This window comes from Protopterus annectens, chromosome 11.part0 (assembly GCF_019279795.1).
Source record: "Protopterus annectens isolate FY-2018-M chromosome 11.part0, PAN1.0, whole genome shotgun sequence".
Lineage (NCBI taxonomy): Eukaryota > Metazoa > Chordata > Ceratodontiformes > Protopteridae > Protopterus > Protopterus annectens.
The window spans coordinates 1,298,550,454-1,298,575,213 of NC_056745.1; the positions used below are offsets into that span (position 1 = coordinate 1,298,550,454).

Genomic DNA, 24,760 nt, shown 5'->3' on the forward strand with positions numbered 1-24,760 from the left:
CCCTGGCGCTCTGACGTCAGGGATGAGGCGACAGCAACCGACGCCGGACCAAGACTTTGGAATTCCGGCCGACTGCGGGACCGCCTGACGACAGGATAACCCAAGTGTGATGACTGCAGCAGGGTAACACGATGAACATCTACAAACAGTAGAAAAAGAAAGAGAGATACACTCTACAAAGATAAAACGAGAGGAGTGGGTAGACAGAAAAGTCACTAGAAGTTGAAGGGAGATTCATGAGAGAGAAGAAAAGATATTTTTGAACAAAAAACTTACTTTAATTATAAGTCAAAGTTCAAGAGTGGTCATACGCATCTGACACAGCAAGTGGCAAACAAAATCTGAGGTAATTTAAAGAGGAGCATTGTGGGTAAAGCCTTGTTCGAGAGTTTGGAAGATGTGAGCTGAAATAAACGGCCGAGTCGGTTCTGAGGCTCGGCCCACATTTGGTCAACCTTTGTGTGACCTGCAGTTGATTTTATATATATATATATATATATATATATATATATATATATATATATATATATATATATATATATATATATATATATTATATATGTGTGTGTGCATGTATAGTGCAAAACAGGGGAAAAGAGATGTGTGGTTGTATGAAATATAAAAAAAAAAGGTCAATGGAAGCAACAAAATAGTATGTATGCATGTATGTGTACAAGTATGTGCACATACATGTGGAAATGATTTCACTTCCATGAACTGTGCAAGTATAAAACTTATAAGCAGGACTCGTGAACAGGAATGGAGAACTATCAGTCTGCCATTCTGAAAAGACTGCTACTTAAGAATATCCTTACACTTGCTATTAACAGGCATGTATTTTCCAGAAATTTATCTTTGGACATGTGGAGCCCTCCAGGACAAACGTGACTGGCAAAAGGTGTGGATAACAGAGCAACTACAGTCCTTCACATTGAAAATAACTCACAGAAAACACTCAACAACTGAAAATAATCCACATAATTTTACCCATAGCTACAATTCTGGAGGTCTGTTTCTAGAATCCTTACTCATTGTGGCTTCCATTCTAAAGCTCCTGCTTCCCACTGAATAAAGTGATTTTGTCACTGTTACTACTCTGTAACCCATAAGATAGCAGCCCATTAGACAAGCATGCAACACGTTGTTAGAGGCACTATAATCTAGTACATGAACTTTACACTTCTAGCCAACTGTTAACCAACCATACCAACTACTTTCTAAAAGATGGTGTGCCCTGAGTTTAACAGCTTTCTTTCCAAAGCATAGTATTAATAAAATAAAACACACAGAATTCTGATTCTGCATATACAGCATCTGCTAGTTTATTGAGCCATAAAAGCTTTAAATACATAAAGTTAAAACCCCTGGGGTGTGGGGTATGTCAAGATGAATCAAATACTGTTTTGCTAAAGAAAATGCAGATAAATGAATTACTGACATACTTAACCGGTCAAGTCACAGAGAAAAAAATATTTCATAACATAATAAAACAAGGCAGCAGCAGCTTCCTACAACTTTAGCTTTCTGTGAAACACTGTCACCATTTAAGTAATCCATTTATTAATATATTTGAGTCGAGCATAAAGGTTCATTGGAACACATCAAAAAGAAGAGTTGTAAAGCTGGAACACTCCCTTTACAAGTATGGAAATCATTGGGGAAGCATAGATTTAATTTTTGGACACAGTAAAGCCTTGTTATTCCTGGCCCAGAGATTCTTTAATTTGTTTTTCCTGATCATAATTCGCCAACATTGCAAACTGAAATCATCCTCCTGGTTTTTATATTGCTGTCTGTTTAAGACACCAGGTAAGGCTGATAAAAATGGTGCAATAAGAAAGCTGACAGAGATGTCGGGAAGAAATGTACAAAGGCTTGAGATTAGTGTATCAATGCCCAGTTCAAGTTTCTTTGGATATTCATTTTCAGCGCCTGAAGCCAAACTCATCAGCATCATCTGCACGGAAGTCACCATAACGCCACAAATTCAACTGAAAGACAAAAACAATAAGTTTAGGCATTACCCGATATCACTTAAAGATGCAAATACAGACTTTATTTATCCAGCAGTTCATCTCTAATGTTTTTTCTCAGTTGTGTTTATTGAAAATTTTAACAAAACATTAATATATGATAAATATTACAAAATATACATAACGAAAAGAATAATAAACTAATGTCTACTAAAACATTTTTAAACAGAAAAAGAAATGTGATAAAGAGTAGTTAATTATTAAAATATATTTATCTAGCAATTCTTTGAATTTCAACCATATATTATATGAAAAGGTGATTCTAGATGTTCTTGTCTTGATCCTGATAAGGTCAAGATGGCAAACTTCAATCACCAGGTGTACAAGTTCCTTCATAGTAGGAGTTGTCTGATTCTTCCAGTCCTTGGTGATGACATTTCTTCTTAATGTTAAGATACTCCCATAAAAGAGGTTACTTTATTTTCATGACACAAGTGGGAATAGGTGTATTAAATAAAATAACAGATTTGGTCAGCATAATTTTATCATTAAAAACAGAATGCAAGACAGAATTCATATTATTCCAATATGTTTTAAGTTTTATTCAATTGTAAAACATGTGTTGCCAGTCAGCTTTAACATTTAGTTTACTTCCAACATCCTATGTCTTTATTAAACATAACTTCAACTTTATGTGGTGTGATAAAGGTTCTATGTAAGAACTTCAAAGAGAATATCCTCCACCTTAGTGATGAAGTAGTTTGTTTTGAAGTCTAAAATAACCCCAAAAGCTTTAAGTATCTTATATATTTTGGATAGAACTCCCTTTCCAATTATATTCTGGTGCATTAGAATAATGAGTAAATCAATTAATGTAGGGAAAGAATTTCTAACTATTGGTTGCGTTATATTAATCTTATGTTCAGCCAATTGTCTACAAATTTGAATTTCTAACCACATGGCTTTGCTTAACTCAGACTTATTAATGATATGGTCAACATTTTGCAACTTCCCATTGCCAAGTAATGGATACCAGTACAACAGGTTTTTGTCCTTAAATGTAGTCATGGTTGTTAAATTAAATGTATTAATACTATTTTGAGAGCAGGCAATTGGAAATGCAAAGAAAACCTATGTTTTATATTTAAGGTTCCTGAAAATGAAAATTTTAAGGAGTTTACTATTGGTTTAATATAAAAGTTAACTGGTTTGTTTTTGTTTTCTATAACATAGTCTTTTAATAACCAATGAAATTTATTAGTAGGTTTTTAGTACGATACAATTTTGTTAAATTACTGGATTTACACCAAATAAATCCCTGAATATCTTTCCATTTGGCATTATAATTATTTAACCAAGTGTTAACAATTGAGGATAAAGAATATAATTCTAAATCTGGAGAACCAATACCACCCGATGTCCAGTCTGTAATGTGATGGTTTCAAGCCATTTCTTTGAGGGAGTGAGATGAACTAACATCTATACAGATGAACTCACTAGACCTTTAATATCTATACAGACTACTGTTTTAACAGTAAGCTTCCATAGCATGAAATACACTTCTTAACTTAATGTGCTAATCATTTGGTTATTATCAAACTGAATTCAAAACAGACATGTGCCAGCGCTCATCTGCCCAAGGTCTTAATGAAGTTCTTTTTATTTAATAACATGGCGCACTACTTTTTTTTTTTTAATTTGTAAAACTACTTATGAAACCAGATTGCTCTGAACAGAAAGAGAAAGATTTTTCCACTAAAACAAAACTACATCTTGGTTAATGGAGAAAATTTGAAGTGGTGTTTCATAACCTTTATCAACCAACAAATGAGACTGACATGGACTAAAATTTAACAAAGATCATCGCCAACCTCTTGGTCTCAGCTAAACTCTTTTAATATTTTTTAGTATTTTTTGTTATGTCCTCCCCGCGGTTGAGTGGCCTACGAAAGACACGCGTGAATGGGCATCGGGCTGGCAACTCAGCACCATAAAAAAAAAATCGACTGCCAATCATTCGCGGATCGCAGTACTGCTGTGGCGACCCCTAACCGGGAAAAAGCCGAAAAGACAAAAACAGCAGCAGAGTCATTATAGTTGTTTACGTGGTTATACAGGGCATTTGTGTACACGTCTGCACAGAAGTCATTGCTGGCTGTGTTAGCAGGGGGTTTTAAACTTTTCAAACCATTGCTTAGTAGGGTACAGTTTTGTTTTGGAGAAGTTTTTCATTTTTATTGCTCCTGTGGAGATATCTGGTCTGATTGTTACTTTGAATGTGACAGATTTAAGGTCTGACCTTACTAGGGAGAGGAGGATACAGGGGGTAGTGCAGTGACCCCCCATATTGGTGAGTACTAAGTCCAAAACATTTCAGCCCCTTGTGGGGGCGCAAACTAACTGTTCCAAAGCATCTGCATTAAAGTCCAGGAACCTCAGGGTGATCGACCTTGTGTTCATGTACATCGCCCACTCGATAGAAGGATAATTGAAATCTCCTGAGACTAAGGTGTTTGGCTGTATAATGAGTGACTCAAGCAAGTCCAGGTAAGCAGTGTTCTTCTCATGGTTCATGGTGGGGGACCTGTAGCTATCAATGATGTGGTAGGGTGTTTTACCCATCGTTACTTGGACCTGTAGTAGCTTAAGCAAGTCGTACTGTTTAACCAGTCTCTAAGTGTATTTGGATTTAATGAAGATTTATACACCTCCATCTTTGGTTCTTTCATGTTTGTTTTGAGGTGTGTGTGGAAGGAATTGTAGCGTTGCATGGCTGGGGTGCTCTCTGCGGCCTTGAACCAAATCTTGGTGACTGCATAGGTGAGGAGAGCTTTTAGGAAGTGCAGTTTCCTGTTTAGACTCCTAGCATTAAGTAGCATAACCTTGAGTTTTTCTGTAGTGGATTTTTTTTATGTTGGAAGTTTTGTTGTTTTGGTATTTCCTAAAAAAGGCACTATGGGGGAGGCAAGCAAGTTTGCCAGTACAACAACAAAAGCCTACAGGAGACAGGTGAAGACCATCACTGGTAAAGCAGTGTGGTCCATCGACCATGTCTTTCCAGGCTGACAGATTCTGGATCCCCCTGGATTGACATCAGCAGCTAAAGCAATTGTTCAAGTCAATAATTTTTTGTTTATATTGTGGCACCATCCGAGTGAAGGTAGAATGCTGCTTAGGGCTTGGGGCATACTTGCCTGGGACACAATCTGAGAGTTCAGTCATGTCTCTCTTCATATATAGTCCAGGGAGGTGCATCAGAAGTCATTCACCCCAACATGTACTATGACAATCATAATGGTAATTGTTGTTGTATGACTTGTGTGTGTGCATGATTTGATGGATTATGGCACCTGATAGGCAACTGACAGTGACCTTCTCCTTGTCCAGCCTGGTGAAGGGACATCTGTGTGCTTTCACTATGAAACCTCCTGTGACCAGGACATTTGGATTTGAGGTGTTCTGCCTTAGAGGCTTATTTGCTGAGACTCTGGTACGCATACCTCTCAACCTGGAAACATCAAAAATCTGGACAAGGTCCATGAAAAATAGGTACAAATCTGTATGCTGATTAACATCAAATCTGCATACATAATTGTGTAACACCGTCCACTCCAATGGAATTGTGGGATACCAAATTTCAAACTCAAACTGAAGAACAGACAACCAAAATGTGGCACTAGGGTCCGCCTGCAGCCATTCCAATGTCCCATTACCTGTCTATTTTGCCCCATTTACCAGAAACACTAATGTGTGCATACTGCTTTACTTCTACAATGATTATTTGGATTTTATTTTTACATTTTATAGCACAATGCACAAACACTAAGACATCTGCTAAACAAAGCTGCTAAACAAAGCAATACTGTCTTACAATGAAAATAGACTTGGCATTAAAACGTCTCTGCCACTGAAGCTCACATTCATTGAAACAGCAACCACAAAGCATTTTATAGCTATGTCAATAATCTCAATGGCAACACTCAGATCTGCTCTGAGTTACAGCACAATGGCACTAAACATACAGAACCAATTGATATTGCCAACATCCTGGCAGATAGGTTCAGTGCTAACTTTACCCCCTCAACCCCTAAAGGGCCCATCTCTATACCGGAAGAATGCAAAGTTCCTGTAATCACGGCTGCACAGGTAAAAAAAAAAAAAAACACTCTCCAAAGCCAAGAACACAGCATACATGGGACGTGACAAAATCCCAGGCTGTGTTCTACATGAACTACAGAATGAACCGGCACCCTACCCAAGTACCATGTTCAATCATAGCCTCACCTCATCAGACTTTCTGCCACTGAATGGTGCACAGCGACGGTTATCCCACTCCACAAAGGGGGAGTGTTAAGAGAAAAAGTTTTAAAAACATACTATTTGTCTTTTTCCTCTGCTTGCAAAGTGAACATGTTATTTGTTGGGATATGCCTATCAAATATGGGCCTCATCTGTGAACAAAATGCAGCATTGCTTATAAACCTGAATAATAACTGTTTTCTGCATTTCAGAATAAAGAGATTTGGTTATAGCTCAGTGAAGCCTGGGATAAGGACGCACGGCCGAGTAAGAGTTAATTTACTGAAGCAGGCTGTGTGTCCTGGAAAATTTGAGCTACCATTGTTGAACTGAACATTCTGTACTTCTTGAACATTCTGTACTAACTGTTGGTTTGAGGTGATTTTTGATAAACATGTTTATCACAGGTGTTTTTCATAGCCAACTGTCAACGGTCAGAAATGTACAGTATAAAAGTTGATGTCAGTAAACAAGTTGACCAGAGGAGATCATCTTGGCCAACATGCTGTGTAATCCGGTTAGCTGCTAATAAAGAAGTTTTTCACAACCTGAGGCAGATGTGACTCGTTTTAATTTTTCTTCTGACATTTTGGTCCTTCGGAAGGGAAACCTCTATGAAGATACGGATCAGACAGACAGAGAGACCGAAAAACCTGTGCAGGTGAGGGTTTCTCATCTTAAGATTCCCTCGACTGAAAGTCCTCTGACTGATTTGTCGTTGAAAGGAGGCCGGCCGCTCTCTGATCCCTATCTGAGGGACGGTTTCTTTTTTTTTCAAAACAAGTTTATTGTTTTAACATACAAGATAAATATCATAACAATTTTAAACAAATAATTAAAAATAGGTATTATTATAATATTCAACAAAACAACTAAAGTATTTACAAAGACATCCACTACAATCAGATCAATTAATTAAACTAAAATACTGTGCTATTGAAATTAGAATTTTTTTAACAAATTTTGTAAATTATCCCATACAATAAAATGTGATGTTTTTCTAGTTGTTCTCATTCTAATTGTGCTTATTTCCATATGACACATTATATTCATAACATTTTTAAATTCATTGAACGAAGGAGGTGTATCTGAAATCCAATTTCTAGTTATTATTTTCCTAGCCACTGCTAGGATAGACCATAACAAGGGAAGCTTAATCTTTTTAACACATTGAGGTACAGGTGTGTTGAATAATATAAGAGACTTAGAAATAATGAAATTATCTGTAAAAAGAGCCTGCAAAAATTCATTAATTGACTTCCAGTATTCTTTCAACTTCATACAGTCATAAAACATATGAGCCCAGTCAGCATTAATTTCTACATTATATCTCTTACATAGATTATCTTTATTATTAATTTTATTCATCATCAAAGGTGTATAAAAAGATTTATGTAAAAATTTCCATGTATAAAGTCTCCAGACAATGGAAGATGTAGTTCTATAAGCAGATTCCAATATATATTGTTTATCTTGTTGAGTTGGTGGGTCCCCATTAATAGAGGTGAAATAATTCCAGTATGAATCTACATTGTAAAAAGTTTCTTGTCTGATAATTTTATGTATATATGAAATTTTACCTTTATCAGAAACTTTATGCTGTAAATTTATTATCAAGTAATCAATCAGTTTTGGAATAGATTCTTTAACTGTTATAGACATTAGATCTATTCTATCAATGAGATGTTGTCTAAAGATCTGAACCTCTAACCAGCAAGTTTCTCTTAGATCAAATTCTTGTTTTAAGAAATCTAGATTTTTAACTTTATTATCAGATATCAGCTGATACCAGTACTTTAGATTATTATCTATAGCTAAATGAGCTCCTTCAGAAGTAGATGACATAAGCATACCCTGAGTATAAATTATAGGAATACAATAAAATTCCATTCCCTATACTTAGGGTGCATGAATATAAAGTTACGATAACTAATAATAATATTTAATGGGTAACAGACCATATGTTTAGGTGTAATAGGTGAAGTACAAAATTCCTTTAGCAACCACAACATGGAGTTATTTATAATCATATTTTTATGTGTTAAGGAGATTTTCATGAAGTGCATACTAATTAGCTCCCAATAATCTTTCCATTTTGCGACATATGACCGATCAATTAATAAAGTAATAACTTTTATAATAGAAGAGATAATATATAAATTAAAGTCTGGAAAAGAAATACCCCTTGAGACCAGCTATTAGTATGTTTCTTTAATGCAATCCTAGGTCTATTAGGTGCCCATAAGAAATTTAACATTAGTGTATTCAGTTTCTTGATAGTTATTTTTGTAGGTGAAAGTATTATTGATTGTATTAAGTATAAAATCTTGGGGAATATTATCATTTTAATAATTGTAAGTCTCTCCTCCATAATAAAAACATATTATTCCAGGTATTAAAAGATTTTGTATATTAAGAAAACAGGTATTATAGTTATTATATATAATAGATTTAATATCTTTAGATAGTATTATACCTAAATAAGTTATCTGACCTGAGTTGGGTACATATTTAGTAAAATCACTAATGAGAGTATTTTTTCGTGTATATATAGGTAGTATTTTAGTTTTTCTTCATTGAATATTAAACCAGAAATACTTTTAAAATTCATCATTTTATCAAATAAAGACTGCATAGAAGAATTAGATCCTGCTGATGTAATTAGAACATCATCTGCAAAAAGTTGAATTTTTGATGTTGTATTTTCTTCTATTTCAAAACCCTCTATGTCAGTACTGTTTCTAATCAAATTAGCCCAAGGCTCCATTACTAAAGTGAATAATAGTGGAGAAAGTGGACATCCTTGCTTTGTACCTTTAAGAATGGGTATTTTTTGTGAAACATATGTTCCTACCTTAATATAAGCCAGCGTTCCTTTGTATAAATGCTCAATTAAATTTACAAATGCATCAGAGAAATTTGTGCATTTCAGTAAGTTAAACAGATAGTCCCAACTTACTGAATCAAATGCTGAACCTATATCAAGACTAATAAGTGTTAAATCTTTCTTTTTCCTATTTGCAAAATCAATTAATGTTAAAGTTCTTCTTATATTATCAAAAGTATTTCTATTTACAATGAAGCCCGTCTAATCTAGGTCTATAATGCCGGGGATAATTGTCTTCAATCTATCAGCAAAAATACTCATAAACATTTTATAATCAACATTAAGTAATGAGATGGGTCGATATGAAGAACATCTAGTTGGATCTTTATTAGGTTTTAAAATTGGTGAAATAAATGTATATTGCCAAGATGGGGGGATTATTAACTCAGTTTGGGCCAGAATAAAAACCTTATGTATTAATGAATATGTAGTTTTAGAAAGGATTTTATATATCTCTGGTATAATACCATCATTACCCGGTGCTTTGTTTGATTTAAGCTTATTTATTTGTGTAATAACTTCTGTATATGAAATACTCTTGTCCAATAGTTTAATCTGTTGTTTATTAAGCTTTTTATTCATGTTTGTGGTTATAAACTCCTTTATTTTATCTTTAGGTTCCATGTTAATGTTGTTATGGTTAATCTTGTGAAAGTGATTTCTAAATTCATCCAGTATTTCTGGTATACTAGAAACATTCTTCTTTTTCCTTAGAGAAAAGATTTCTTTGATATGGTTTTGTTTATTCAATCTTTTGTTTTATTTTTAAGTCTATGTAAGTATTTGGGGCTTATTGAATAAGACAAAACTTGTATTTCTCTAAAGTTATTTTAACTTTATGAGTTAAAATTTCTTTGTATTTCTCATTTAGTTTGTTTATTTCTTCAATAACTTTCTTGTCCATAATATTTTCTTTATTATTATGTTTATAAGAGTCTAGTTTACTTTGAATATCTAACAATTCCTTATCCCAAGATTTCCTTTTGTTATTATACCATCTGATACTTTGTCCATATAGATATGATTTTAAGGCATCCCAAACATAGACAATGGAGACTTCAGGAGTATTATTTATGTCTAGAAAATGTTGTACTTCTGAAAGTATATATTCTTTATAGTCTTTTAGCTGAGTTAAGTATGCTGGTATCCTTTTGATCTGAACATTATGAGTATTTTTTATCATGAATTCAAAAACAATTGAGTTATGATCAGATATAGGACATGAAATGATTTTGGAATTAATTAAATCTGTTACCATCTGGTTAGAAATAAAGACCCTATCTATTTTTGAATAAGTTTTGTATCTGTTAGAAAAAGGTGTATGGTAATGATTTTGACTCTATCTGATTATTAATATCATTCAAATGATAAGAATTAGCAAAATCATTTAAATGTTTTGCATTAGATGTAATTCTTCTTTTCTTTATAGTGGTAGTATCACTTTCATGTAGTATACAATTAAAATCACCAGCTAAAATAATATCCCCTACAGAGAATGATATGATCTTATCAATATGATGTTTCACTGTATTAATACCAATTCCAGGTATCCAATATACATTAATTAAAGTGTAAGTCTTCCCATTAATTTGTATTGTAACCATACAAAACATTCCTTTGTCATCCTGATAAGACTTAATGGTTTTAGGAATGGGCATACTTTTATTCCATAAAATAGCCACTCCTCTTTTTTCTGAGTGTGCTCTGAACTAACCAATACTGTATACTTATTAGTGGCTAGTTTATCAATATCTTTTTCAAGAGATGGGTTTCTTGCAGGAAGACTAGATTGGCCTTGTGTAGATTAATGTATCTTATTAGGCTTGCCCTTTTACACGGATTATTCAATCCATTAATGTTTAAAGAAATTCCTTTTAAAGATGTCATTTGGCATTTTAAAACTCAAGAATCTTATGATCGAAATAACAAATAACAAGATAAATAATGTTACATCTCCTCTTTAGGTGTACCTTTAAATATAGCTGTATTTATTAAATCTCTTATGGGATTTTGTATAGGATTCAATTTTGTTTGTAGTGACAATGAGTGTACAAAATATATTGTGGATGTCAAAACTATATACATATAACAATGAACAAGTGAAAATAATGTAAGGATTAAACCTTGCATCCCGCCTGAGTTGAAAACTCCAACTTAGAGCAGTATTTACTACTCAAGTTAACCCCTACCCTAAGCAGCAGTACCTCAGCTACCACCTTATCAATTTAATACTAGTTATATTTAACTGAGGTTAACAGTTTTCAATTCAATTATCTATCAAGACAAAACTACACATTTGGTAAAACAGCATCATATAAACTAAAATAAACTTTTTTTTTTTTTTTTTTTTTTAAAACTGTTCATACTATTATATAGATCTATGTAATATATAACACTTGTATTCTAATAGCATTCAAATAATCTTAATGTTAGAAATCAAGAGGAGAGAAAATTATGTTCTAACATTCATTTAAATCAAAAACTTTGGCTAATATGATTCAGACATTACATGCATTAAGATGCATCTATTTTCTGTCATGTGAATTCTATCAACAGCTTCCAAAAAAATCTTGAATTGTTTGTATATGAGCATTTACTTAAAATCATTATTGTCAATAGAGTAAAATATTGTATTCATAAAAATTATTATAAATCATATTGCATAGTTATGCAGATTCTCAGAAACACCTATTATTACCTAAAAAAAAAGGCATCACACACATAAACACAGACACACACACACATAGATACACACACACACACACATTCACACACACATATACACATACACACACACATATACATCCACACACCCACACACACACACACACACATATACATATACATACACATATATACATACATACACACACACACACACACACACACACACACATATATATATATATATATATATATATCTGATCTCACTGAGTTGTGTCTTTGTAGAGCACTATCCTACTTGCTGTCCCTAGAATAAATCTGTCTGCTTTATACAAAATAATGCACAGCAAACACATATTAGTAACCAGATTTACAATCATGCTAACCTACTGCTTTAAAATATATCACATGACATTTCTTCCAGAATAGAGTTATAAGATTATTTATGCTTGTCAATCAGATGAATTAAATGAGTTATAGTAAAGTATATGTTTGGGACACAAGTTTGTAACACAGATTATTATGCTACTGTTAAATAGATTTTCAAAAACATTTAAATAAATGTTTCATTTTCTATGCCTTCTAAAATAAGATATTTACTTGCTACAAGAAACTACATCATCTAAACTCATCATAACTGACACATTTTATGAATAGAGTATTTTTCCTGAATCTGTGGTGTGTCAGTGTGATAACCTTGTCAATGTTTATACTAACTGCTTTCAGTTTCTCTGTGAAAATTCTGTGAGTGAAGCTTCTGTGGAAACTCATGGACAATGTGCATGAGACAGCCCACATCCCAGATTGTCTCCCTTAACATTTTGGCGGGAAACTTATTAAAACTTGTGGCAAACATTCATTTTGTCAATAGAGTAAAATATTGTATTCATAGAAATTATTATAAATCATATTGGATAGTTATGCAGATTCTCAGAAAAAAAGCCATCACACACACACACACACACACACACACACATATATATATATATATATATATATATATATATATATATATATATATCTGATCTCACTGAGTTGTGTCTTTGTAGAGCACTATCCTACTTGTTGTCCCTAGAATAAATCTGTCTGCTTTATACAAAATAATGCACAGCAAACACATATTGGTAACCAGATTTTACAATCATGCTAACCTACTGCTTTAAAATATATCACATGACATTTCTTCCAGAATAGAGTTATAAGATTATTTATGTTTGTCAATCAGATTAATTAAATGAGTTATAGTAAAGTATATGTTTGGAACACAAATTTTTAACACAGATTATTATGATGCTGTTAAGTAGATTTTCAAAAACATTTAAATAAATGTTTCATTTTTATGCCTTCTAAAATAAGACATTTACTTACTACAAGAAACTACATCATTTAAACTCATTATAACTGACATATTTTATGAACAGAGTATTTTTCCTGAATCTGTGGTGTGTCAGTGTGATAACCTTGTCAATGTTTATACTAACTGCTTTCAGTTTCTCTGTGAGAATTCTGTGATTTGAAGATTCTGAGGTAACTCAAGGACATTGTGCATAAGACAGCCCACATCCCAGATTGTCTCTCAACATTTTGGCGGAAACTTATTAAAACTAGTGACAAACATTCATTTAGCAGTGTAAATGCATCTAAACATGACAGAACCTCCACAATGTATTCCACAGATCATCACAGCCTCTATGCAAGTGAAATTAAACTCAAAATTACCAACAAGCAATAAAACTCAGCATTCTTCTCCCAACTCAATTTTCATACAAATCCTATTATTCACTGTGCCCACACAGTCAAAAGCATTTCTATATATTAATAAAGAAAAGAAAAGAGAGTAGAAAATAAAAGGAGTGAGGCAGAAATAAAAAATGTAAGAGAAAGCTGTAAGAAGTATATACAATGGAATGTTACTTACTGTTTATATTAATAGAGTTAAAAATAAAACATATTATTTACTCTTATTTAGTTCTGATTATTATTAGTTAAAGCATGACAGATTATTTACAAACAAGCATAAGCAGTATAATCAAGAAAGTATAATTAGAAATAGCATTTGAAGAACTTATAAACTTTTACAAGAAATAAATATGTTATTATTCTATTAATGATATTTTCATTACTGTTCTCTCCCTGCCCTCCCCCACCCTTTACCCACTACATAATCTAAATAGAATGTCATTGTTTAAACAAAGAAAATAATAAAAGAAGGAAAAAAAAAGATAAAGATAAAAAAATGTATCAAATTACTAACCTTACTTTTTTCAGAAAGAAAATCAAATCGAGTCACAGCCTGCCATTAAATCCTCAGGCATTTTGACTGGTTATGAAACAAAACATTTCTTTGCACATAGAGAATAACTTTGATTAAATCTTTTCCAAAATATTTGTGGCTTTCTGGAAATGCAGGAACTATATTCAAAAAGATTAATAATGAACTAAAATGATGAGAGAGAAAAAAAACTTATAACAAATCATTTGTTTTTTAGTCTCTTCTTCTTCTCTGAAGTCTTCCAGGAAGCTTCAGTTGCCAATCTCTTTAATGAAGAACTAGCCCATTCCATTTCTTCTATTTTATCCAAAATCCTTTTTCTTTGACAAACAGTAAAGCAGAGTCTAAATCATCAAGACCTTAGGACCATCAGGAAGGAAGATTTTAAGCTTGGCAGGAAACAGAAGGTATGTTTTAAACTGTGCTTTTAAGCTCCCTTATTAGTGGCAGAAAACTTTTCTTTTAGCAATTACCATGGAAGAATAGTCATTGTCAAAACACACAGTTGTCTCATTAAACTTAACAGGAGCTTTAGCCCAAGCAGATTTAAGAACCATCTCTTTATCAAAAGATGATAGAAATCTAACTATAACTGATCTAGGATAGTTTTTGTTAGAGTTAGTATTAGCTATAGATCTATGTGCTCTTCGATACCAAAAGAGAATGCTTCTAGTAAATCTAAAGTTTTAGGGAGCCATGTTGTTAAAAAGAAGTAATATTGTTACCTTCAATATTTTCTGGCAGTCCAAAAATCCTAATGTTATTGTGCCTAGTTCTATTTTCCAGGTCATCCAGCTTTGTTTGTAAATGTGTATTTTGTTTCAGCAGAAACTCAATGTTGATTTCCTCTTCTTGTATTTTATTTTCCATGTCATTCACAGCTTCTTCTATGCCTGTCATCTGGATCTTCTGTTGTTGCAGGTCCATACGTAACAAGTCTATTTGTTTTGTAGTTTTTTCTATGAAAGTGTCTATTTTAGTATCCATTTTATCCATCTTAGCAGTAAGTTGCTGGACTATAATTATCAGAGACTGAAGTTCTTTCTTGATGCTGGAGTCTTGAGAATTTGTCTTACTGGAACTCATTTCAGACTGATAAACTGACAGGAAAATTTCCAAAGTAATTTCTGACAGGAATATTATTAAGATTTCCTTTCTTTTTTAGATATAGTTCAAGAACTATATAAAACAAACATATTTAGAAAGAAAATTACTTAAAGAATTAATTTTTTAAGTAATTAATTCCTGTCAATGTAATGAAATTGGTGGAGCTGAAGAAATCTGCTGCTATCCTGTGTTCATCCTTGGCCACGCCCCCTGAGGGACGGTTTCCGAATGAAAAGGGGAAATGGAGTCTCATCTGGTTCAGGTAGGATGAAAAATAAATTTTCTTTTAATTTAATTTAACCTTGTCGACAAGGGTTTTATTTTTAGTTAAGGGTGGATATGATTACTTGTTAAGATTTTTTTGTTAGGATCACCCGTTAAGATAGCCCCATTTTATAAGCCCTGTAAAAGAACTTTGATACAGTCCTAAAATAAGAAATATAGGGGAAACATGGGTTCGAGTTGCTGCAAGTGTGAGAGTGATGCCTGTTTAAATGTTGATGCTAAGTATATGAAAGGTTTAAACAAAAATAATGTTACATTTTTGAAAAAGTGGAAGTTGAAATATGATTTTGATGGTACCCTGAATAAGAATGCCTGTGCAAAATTGGTTAGAGATTTGAAAAGAGATGCAGGAACTAGAAAGCAAAGACAATTGGGATTTCCCCAAGCACAAAAATGGTTAGAAGAAGCAAATAGACGAGCTACAAAAGAAAAACAGTGCCAGGAAAAAGAAAAAATAAATCAAAAGGGATCACTGGTGCCAAGTGGAAAAGTAGCTTTATTTTTAGATAAGGAGGATGAGCATGCAGTTTGCGCGGTACAAAGGCAGGCAACTGCCCCACCTTATGGGGAAATTGCTGCTGCCGTACTGGCGGAACCTCCTCAATATCAGTCTGAAGATGTGGGATCTGTACAGCAGGGTGGGTTATTGGCTGCTCAAGGAAGCATTGTGACCCCTCCAATTTACCCGCAAATTCCCGTAGTACCCAAGGTTGCTTTGCAACAGGTAGACCAACCTATGCAGTTAAGGTCAGGACCAGCAGGGCAAGGACATTGGGCCATTAAACTTTCTGACTACTCAGAAGCTCTTCCCTTAATACAAGTTGCAAACCCACAAGCAGGGGATGTTGGACAAGAGCCAACTATTTTAGTTTATCGTCCCTGGGCTAGAGAGGATATAAAACGAGCTACAGATGGTATTCCTCATCCCAAGGTTAATTTTCAAAAGTTTTCTGAGGACATAGTTGGTATGCGCTTAAGTTATCATCTAAATGGTTTAGAAGTAGAACAAGTAGTGCGACAAATCCTGGGTCCAGATTGGCACTTAGTTTGTGGTACTTGGACATGTAAGGCAGATGACGGCACTACATTAAAGCATAATTCTGGGGTGTTAGACACGCGAGTCAATGATCTGTTAGAGAATTTCTGATAAGTGGCGTCCAAGAGCAGATTGGACAGTAATAAATCAGTGCATCCAAAATGATGATGAATCTGTAGATCACTATATTGTAAGATTGACAGAAGTGTTCAATAACCATTGTGGAATGATGATTCCACAGGATCAGACCAATGATAGTCCGTATGAACAGCAATTGAAAAATGCTTTTCTTAAGGGTTGTAGGGCTCCGATAAGTAGTTTTATAACTAAGCATATGGTAGATCATAGAACATGTAGACTGCAACCTTTGTTTGAATATGCACGGCATCCTGAGTGACACTTTAATTTAACAAAGAAAAAGAAAGTACAAGTGTTAGCAGTAGGGGATGATGGTGGTATATTCTTGGTACAGGACCAAAGGGGGCAAGGGTGCCGTGGTGGCATAAAAAAACATGGGGGCCCGAAATGGGACACGTTAAATAAACCGGGTGGACACTCAGAGGAATATGAGGGGAGGTTAAAACGTGGAGAATGTTTTAAATGCGGTAGACATGGGCACTTCGCTGCCGACTGTGGAGAGTGGCAACATCCCCCACAGCTTACGAACAAGGGCTCCGCATGACTATATGATAGTAAAGGAAGGCGCCAAATTCATTATTGTGATTATTGTAGAGAAGAAGAAAGTGAGAATGATTGTGATGATGATGAGGCAGACACTCTGCGATGAATGTCAGAACACTCAGAAGGAAGGGCGGGATTGTGACTGTGAAGTCATAAACCTGGCAAATTTGGGTATTGCTATGCATCTAGATCAAAAACTCATGATATTAGAGTTTTTGGTTGAGGGACAGAAAGTGGAGTTTTTATGTGATTCAGGTGCATCGCATACACTTTTGGGTCCAGCAGTTCTGCCTCCGAACTGCGAAACAGATGAGTTTGTCCTTGTGAAAGCGGCTAACGGGAAAATCTATAAGGAACCACTGTCGCATCCTCTATTGTTCACAGATCCACAAACAAACCAAACTGTTAGGTGTAAGGTAATTATATCGAAAGTTTGTCCAGTTAATTTGCTGGGAAGAGATTTGATGCATTCGTTTGGAATAGCGGCAATTCCCACACCTAAAGGCATTGAGGCGAAAAGGTTAGCGGATGGCTTGGTGGTATACAAGGAGTACAAGACTTGTTTTACTGGTATAGCCAGGACTTGATTTCAAACGGGCTGGGGAGGGTTGATACAGATTTGATCAACCTAGCTTTAAGTAAATCTAGGAGCGGGTCACCGCAGGTTGCGGCGCACTTACATTGTACAATGTTCTATAGAAAGGCCCCTGGTCCGGATAAAAAATTTGAAAAAGAATTCTTTAAGCACAAACGTGCAAGGATAATTTTGAATGATATGTTTTGGGATACGCAAGGTAATACAGTAGTGACCTCTACTTTGACCAAGGAAATGAGTTCTTTATATTGCTCAGGTTATAGCCCACATATTTCAATTACTAAAGCGGTGGGGACACATTGGGTAGATTTGGCGAAAAAGGTAACGAATTGGGACACAATGTCCGAAAGTCAATTGAAAGATCAACAGATCCAGGTACAAAAATTTAATTGGGTGACTTGGGCACAACCAAGCGTGCACCACAGGGATGACAAAACAGAAATGGCATGACAAATCCTCCTAACTCAAGAGGAAGATAGTGCGTTAAGTGCCTTACCTGTAGATTTATGGTCAAAAGGTAAAGGGGATGTAGGACTGATGAAAACAGCAGGTGAAGTTTGTATAACTCCAAACTCAGGTTTTAGACCTCATAAGCACCAATACCCGCTAAGTAAACAAGCAGAGGAAGGAATTAAGCCAGTTATTGAGCAGCTAAAACAGGTAGGAATTCTTGTTGAATGCCCAGATTCGCCCTGCAATACTCCGTTGTTTCCTGTAAAGAAACCGGATGGGTCATGGAGGTTGGTTCAGGATTTACAAGCAGTTAATTCGGCTGTGATCCCAAGAGCACCGGTGGTCCCTGACCCCTATACATTACTTAATGATTTACTACCTCAGCACAGATATTTCTCTGTCATAGATATAAGCAATGCTTTTTTCTCCATACCACTACCATAAGGAGAGTAGATTTTGGTTTGCATTGACTTATCAAGGTAAAAGATACACCTACACCAGATTGCCACAGGGTTATTGTGAGAGTCCGACAATATTCGCACAAGAAATGGCGGCAAATTTAGCTCAGTTTGTTCCCCCACAGGGAAGCCAGGTTCTGTTGTATGTAGATATTTTGTTGGCCTCACCCACGCAGGAAGGTTGTAAAAGGGATACCCTTGCCCTTCTTAGTTTTTTAGCTGAGCAAGGACATAAGGTAAATAAAGAAAAGTTGCAATTGTGGAAAGCACAAGTAAAGTACTTGGGTTATTTAATTTCGCAGGCAGGTAGACAATTGGAGAACAAAAGAAAACAAGCAATTCTTGAGGCACCTATGCCCACAACTAAGCGGGAGATGATGTCCTTTTTAGGTGTGACTAATTTTTGTAGAAGTTGGATCCCTAACTATGCTGAGGAAGTAGGGCCATTGACCACACTAATATAGGACACTCCCATGGCAGCTAAAATGATATACAGTGGACCAATACGGCAATACAGGCATTTAATAGAATTAAGCAATTGATAGCAGGATCCTCTGTTTTGGGTTTTCCGAACTACTCTAAGCCATTTATACAAATGGTTGATTGTAAGGGAGGATAGATGACTTCGGTTCTGGTACAAGTACATGGGGATAAACAGAGACCGATAGCTTTCTACTCCTCCAGATTAGGTCCTGTTGCAAGGGCATTGCCGCATTGTGTTCAAGCTGTAGTGGCAGCCGCCATGGCAGTACAAGCCTCAGCATCATTAGTTTTGTTTCACCCATTACAATTGCGGGTTCCACATTCAGTAGCTACTATACTTTTGCAAGATAAGATAACCTTTTTATCTCCTAGTCGATATTTGTCATGTATGACAGTGCTGCTAACACAGCCTCATATGACCATAGAAAGATCTACTACTCTTAATCCGGCGACACTTTTGCCGACTCCAGAAGAAGGTACTCCACACGTTTGTTTAGAGAGCATTCATGACAAAGTGCTTCCCCGACCAGATTTAACGGATATTCCGTTGGTAGATTCTGATCTTGTTTTGTTTGTAGACGGACCAGCAAAGGAGGACACTGTAGGAAAAACACTAGTAGGGTATGCTGTCACCACAGAAACTGAAGTTTTGGAGGCAAAAAGATTGTCAAACATTTATTCTGCATAAGCAGCTGAGTTGGTGGCTTTGACTTGAGCTTGTACCTTGGGGGAGGGTAAAAAAGTGACAATTTATACAGATAGTCAGTATGCTTTCTCCACTGTACATGTTTTCGCTCAACAATGGAAGAATAGGGGAATGGTTACTGCGAAAGGCAAACCAATAAATCACAGAGATTTAATTTTACAGTTGTTAGATGCAGTGCAACTACCACTTCAGATAGCGATATGTAAATGTTCCGCACATACCAACAGAAAAGATCCTGTCTCCAGGGGAAATGCCCTTGCTGATATGGCTGCAAAAAAGGCAGCTCAAGAAAATGATTTGCTTTTACATGACAGTGATTAGAGCCCGGACACCTCTTAGACTTAGGGACACTAAAAGTAATGCAAACATTGACAACACAGAAGGAAAAATGTTGTTGGGTAAAATATGGTATCACTCAACAGGATGGGTTGTATAGGGCATCAGATGGCAAAATGGTATTACCCTCAAACCTTTTTAGGTATGCGGCATTGGTTAGCCATGGACCTGCCCATGTAGGAGTACAGATGATGATTCAAATAGTGTCTAAGGTGTTTTGGTGTAAGGGGTTTTCAACTTATGCAAAGCAATTCTGTTTATCTTGTTTATTATGTGCAAAGTATCATGCTCAGGGGGGGGGGGAGTTTAAAAGTCTCAGCAGGCATTCCCCACCCCTCCATATCCATTCCACACACTCTGTATGGACTTTATTGAATTGACACCCTCAGAGGGAAAACGGTTCTGTTTAGTCATTATTGATGCTTTTTCTAAATGGGTAGAAGCTTTTCCAGTAAAGCACCCGAATGCACAAACAGTAGCAAAGCTTTTGACTACAGAAATAATTCCCCGATTTGGTTTACCAAGACGCATTTACAGTGATAATGGGTCTCATTTTGTTAACCAAATTGTTCAGATGTTGGGTCAAGTGTTTCAAACTGATCTTAAATATCATTGTGCTTACCATCCCCAATCAGCTGGACTGGTGGAAAGACACAATGGTGTCTTGAAGAGTAAGCTCCACAAACTGATGGCAGAAACACATAGATCATGGACTGCGTTCCTTCCTTTGGCACTCCTGTATATGCGAATCTCACCTTCCTACAAAGGACTTACACCATTTGAACTTTTGTTTGGGAGACCATATTATGTCCCGCAGTGGCAAGGATTGTTGCCAACGGAACGTGAGGGGGGGTGAGGATCTAGCGGATTATATAAAGAAGCTGCTAAATGTCAAATCTCTTGTAACCAATGACTCCTTTGCAGATTCCAGAGGTGAAGCCTTGTTAAGCGTGGCACCCGGGGACTGGGTGTGAATTCGAATTGTGAAGAGAAAGAATTGGTCATCCCTCAGGTGGGAAGGCCCATACCAGGTGCTTATCTCGACACCTACAGCTGTAAAGATCGCTGAGAGGACTTCGTGGATTCATATCACCCACTGTAAAAAAAGTACAGTTTTGTACCTACCATAAATGTAGATGTTAGAAGATCCACATTGCTGCAGTCATAACCTGTGGGTAGTCCGCTGTCCTCGGTCGGCCCGAATACCAAAGTATTAGGCAGGCGTCGGTCATGGGCGCTCAGATCTGACGTCAGTGCGTCATGGTATTAAAGCGCATGACCGACGTCATATCCTCAGTCTTTTCTTGCCCCAGATGTCAGAAGGCCCTAAAAAGAAAGGCCACAGCCAAAAATAGAAAAACCTCCAAAACCCATGTACAAACAACATCTACGACCCAAACCATACAACCACTCCAAACTACAGAGGCGAAGGAGGAGAATTGACTGCAGCAATGTGGATCTTCGAACATCTACATTTATGGTAGGTACAAAACTGTACTATGTTCTTCATCTCACATTGCTGCAGTCATAACCTGTGGGTAGAATCCCAAAGCAAGTGTAAGGGGAGGTTGGCAAAATCATAAAGCATTGGGAGGTGCTAATATGCCCTGTAAGACTGCAGTGGCAAACCCAGCCCTACATTTGGAATAAAGAGGGAGATGGTAATGTTTAGAAAAAGTGTGCACTGAACTCCAAGTAGCTGCTTCCAAAATATCTTTAGTAGCTACACCCCTTAAAAAAGCAGTAGAAGTGGCAGTAGCCCTAGTGGAATGAGGTCTGATTCCAGCCGGAATCTCCTTACCATGATGAGAATAACAAAAAGCAATACAATGGCCAATCCACTTAGAAATAGTTTGTTTTGAAACAGGTTTCCCCTGAGAGCCCAAGGCAAAAGAAACAAATAACTGTTGAGACTGTCTGAACCCTTTAGTCCTGCTCAAATAGTAACGCAACTGCCTGTGAATATCCAAAGTGTGCAAAATTTTCTCCCCTTTATTTTGGGGATCAGCATAAAAAGTAGGCAAATGAATAGATTGGTTCAAGGCCACATTTGAAACCACTTTAGGCATAAAAGTAGGGTTAGTACGCAGAGATACCCTATCCTTATGAAAAATCAGGAAGGGTTCAACTGCCGTTAGAGCCTGTAATTCAGATACCCTTCTAGCAGACGTAATGGCCAACAAAAAAGCAGTCTTCCAAGACAAAAACTTTAACTCAGACACAGCTGCAGGTTCAAAAGGAGGTAAAGTAAGTTTTTCCAACACAAAATTGAGATTCCAGGAAGGAGTAGGAGCTCTACGCGGGGGTCTTATGTTCTTTGCCCCTCTAAGGAATTGCTTAAACAAAGGATGAGAGAATAATGGTGGGTCACAGTCATAGTGAGCAGAAATGGCTGCAGCATGAACTTTTACAGAGGAGAAAGACAAACCCTTGTCTAATAATTCTGTAAGATATTGAAGAGAAACACTCAAATCAGGCCTGGAAACATCAAAGCTCTTTGCTTTGCTCCAAATAAAAAATCTCCTCCATTTATCAGCATAAACTTTCCTTGTACTAGGCCTTCTGGCCTCCAAAATAACATTCAAAACTTGTTGAGGAAGCTGCGACCCTCCAGGTTCTAGAACAGAATATGCCAGGCTGTTAGATGCAGGACTGAATCCTGACATTGAGGAAATGATTGCCTGCCTGAGACAAAAGGTGTGGAATTGAAGGCAAAGGCCAAGGAGGCTCTGCACTAAACTCCTCAGCAGAGGGTACCAGTGCTGTCGAGGCCAATCCGAGCTATTAGAATCATGGAGGGCTTGTCTTGTCTGACCTTCAAGAGCACCTTGGGAAGGAGAGGCAGAGGAGGAAAGGCATAAACGTGAAGATTGCTCCAACTGAATGATAGAGCATCCACTTTCCAAGCTGTTGGATGAAACATCTTTGTGCAAAACTTTGGCAACTGGAAATTTAGAGGAGAAGCGAACAGATCTATGTCTGGAGTCCCCCATATCACTGTCAACTGTCGAAATACATGAGGATCCAACTTCCACTGTGGGGATCCACCATCTGTCTGCTCAAAACATCTGCTAAGGAGTTCTGTGCTCCTGGCAGAAACCTTGCCTGAAGAGTGAGGTGCAAACTGAGAGCAGTCTCCCACAAAATCATAGCTTGCCTGCAAAGAGGGTACGAATGTGTTCCCCTGCTTGGTGATGTACCACATGACAGTTGTGTTGTCTGTTTGAATCAACACTTGTCCTGGGTGAAGTAGATCCTTGAAAGCCATCAATGCAAATTGGACTGCTAACATCTCCTTCAAGTTGATATGTAAATGTTGAAGTCTGGCAGGCCACGTGTCTTGAACCCATTTTCCATTGAGGTGTGCTCCCCAAGCCTTGTCCGAGGCATCTGTCGTTAAGATCTGACTCCTCTGGTCGGGTCACAGAGAGTCCCTTGTTTAGGTGACATTCCTGGGCCCACCACAAAAATTCCTTTTGAATGCAAGGTATTATCTGAATGACAGTGTCCAGATCGTGGCAGTGTTGTGTCCATACATTTTGAGATACCATTGTAACTTCCTCATATGCAGTTTGGCATTGGGAAGCACCAGAATACAAGATGCCATGAACCCCAAGGCTTGAAGGACTGTCCTTGCAGTCAGCCTGGACCGTAGAGACAACTGTTGGAAGTAAAGTGTAAGGTTCCTTTGCTTGTCCAGGGTCAAAAAAGCCATCTGGGAAGCTGTATTCAGTCTCACACCCAGAAAGCACATTTCCTGAGAGGGTACTAGACTGGACTTTGTTTCGTTCACAGAATACCCTAGGCACCTTAACACTGCCATAACATACTGTAGATGGTGTAGTAGCTTGTTTTTGTCTTGAGCAAGAATCAGGCAATCGTCCAAATAAGGATAAATTTGTATTCCTCTTAACCTTAAGAAGGCTATCACCGGAGCCAGAACCTTTGTGAACACCCTGGGCACAGTAGATAAGCCAAAGGGCAATGCAGAGAAAAAGAAGTTATGTCCTTACCATAACGTTCCATGTGGAGTGTTCATCTCGCCTTGGTTATTACACATGGGTTTGGAGCCGAACCTCGGCTCCGTGCCGGCCGCATGCAAGCTCTGCATCGAGAAGAAGCTTGAGATCACCTATTACCCACAATCCCCCTCTGCCTTTACCTCAGATCTAGTTTGCAAGCAAACCAGACAGAGAGCACACACATACCAAAATTTATCTAATGATAAACATATCTATATACATATATATATATATATATATATATATATATATATATATATATATATATATATACATACCTACACAAGTGTATCATACAATACAACTAATGCAACAGCAGAAGGAGAATACTCCAGACCAGGCACCATATCGAACGTTCTTCCTAAGGGTGGGAAGGGTGGGAGTGTAATAACCAAGGCGAGATGAACACTCCACATGGAACGTTATGGTAAGGACATAACTTCTTTATGTGAGAGTGTTCAATCTCGCTTTGTTCTTACACATGGGTAGCCCCTAGCTCCATG

General features: G+C 36.5%; 1 protein-coding gene across 1 annotated transcript in view; it reads right to left on the bottom strand.

Moving 5' to 3' along the window:
• Positions 1–1,291: 1,291 nt before the first annotated feature.
• Positions 1,292–24,760, bottom strand: part of SND1 (staphylococcal nuclease and tudor domain containing 1) — a gene marked incomplete in the record, with an annotated part of 3,811,866 nt that continues 3,788,397 nt past the window's right edge. The window contains 1 exon segment of the mRNA XM_044088623.1: positions 1,292–1,991. Coding sequence (XP_043944558.1) covers positions 1,926–1,991 — 66 coding nt within the window.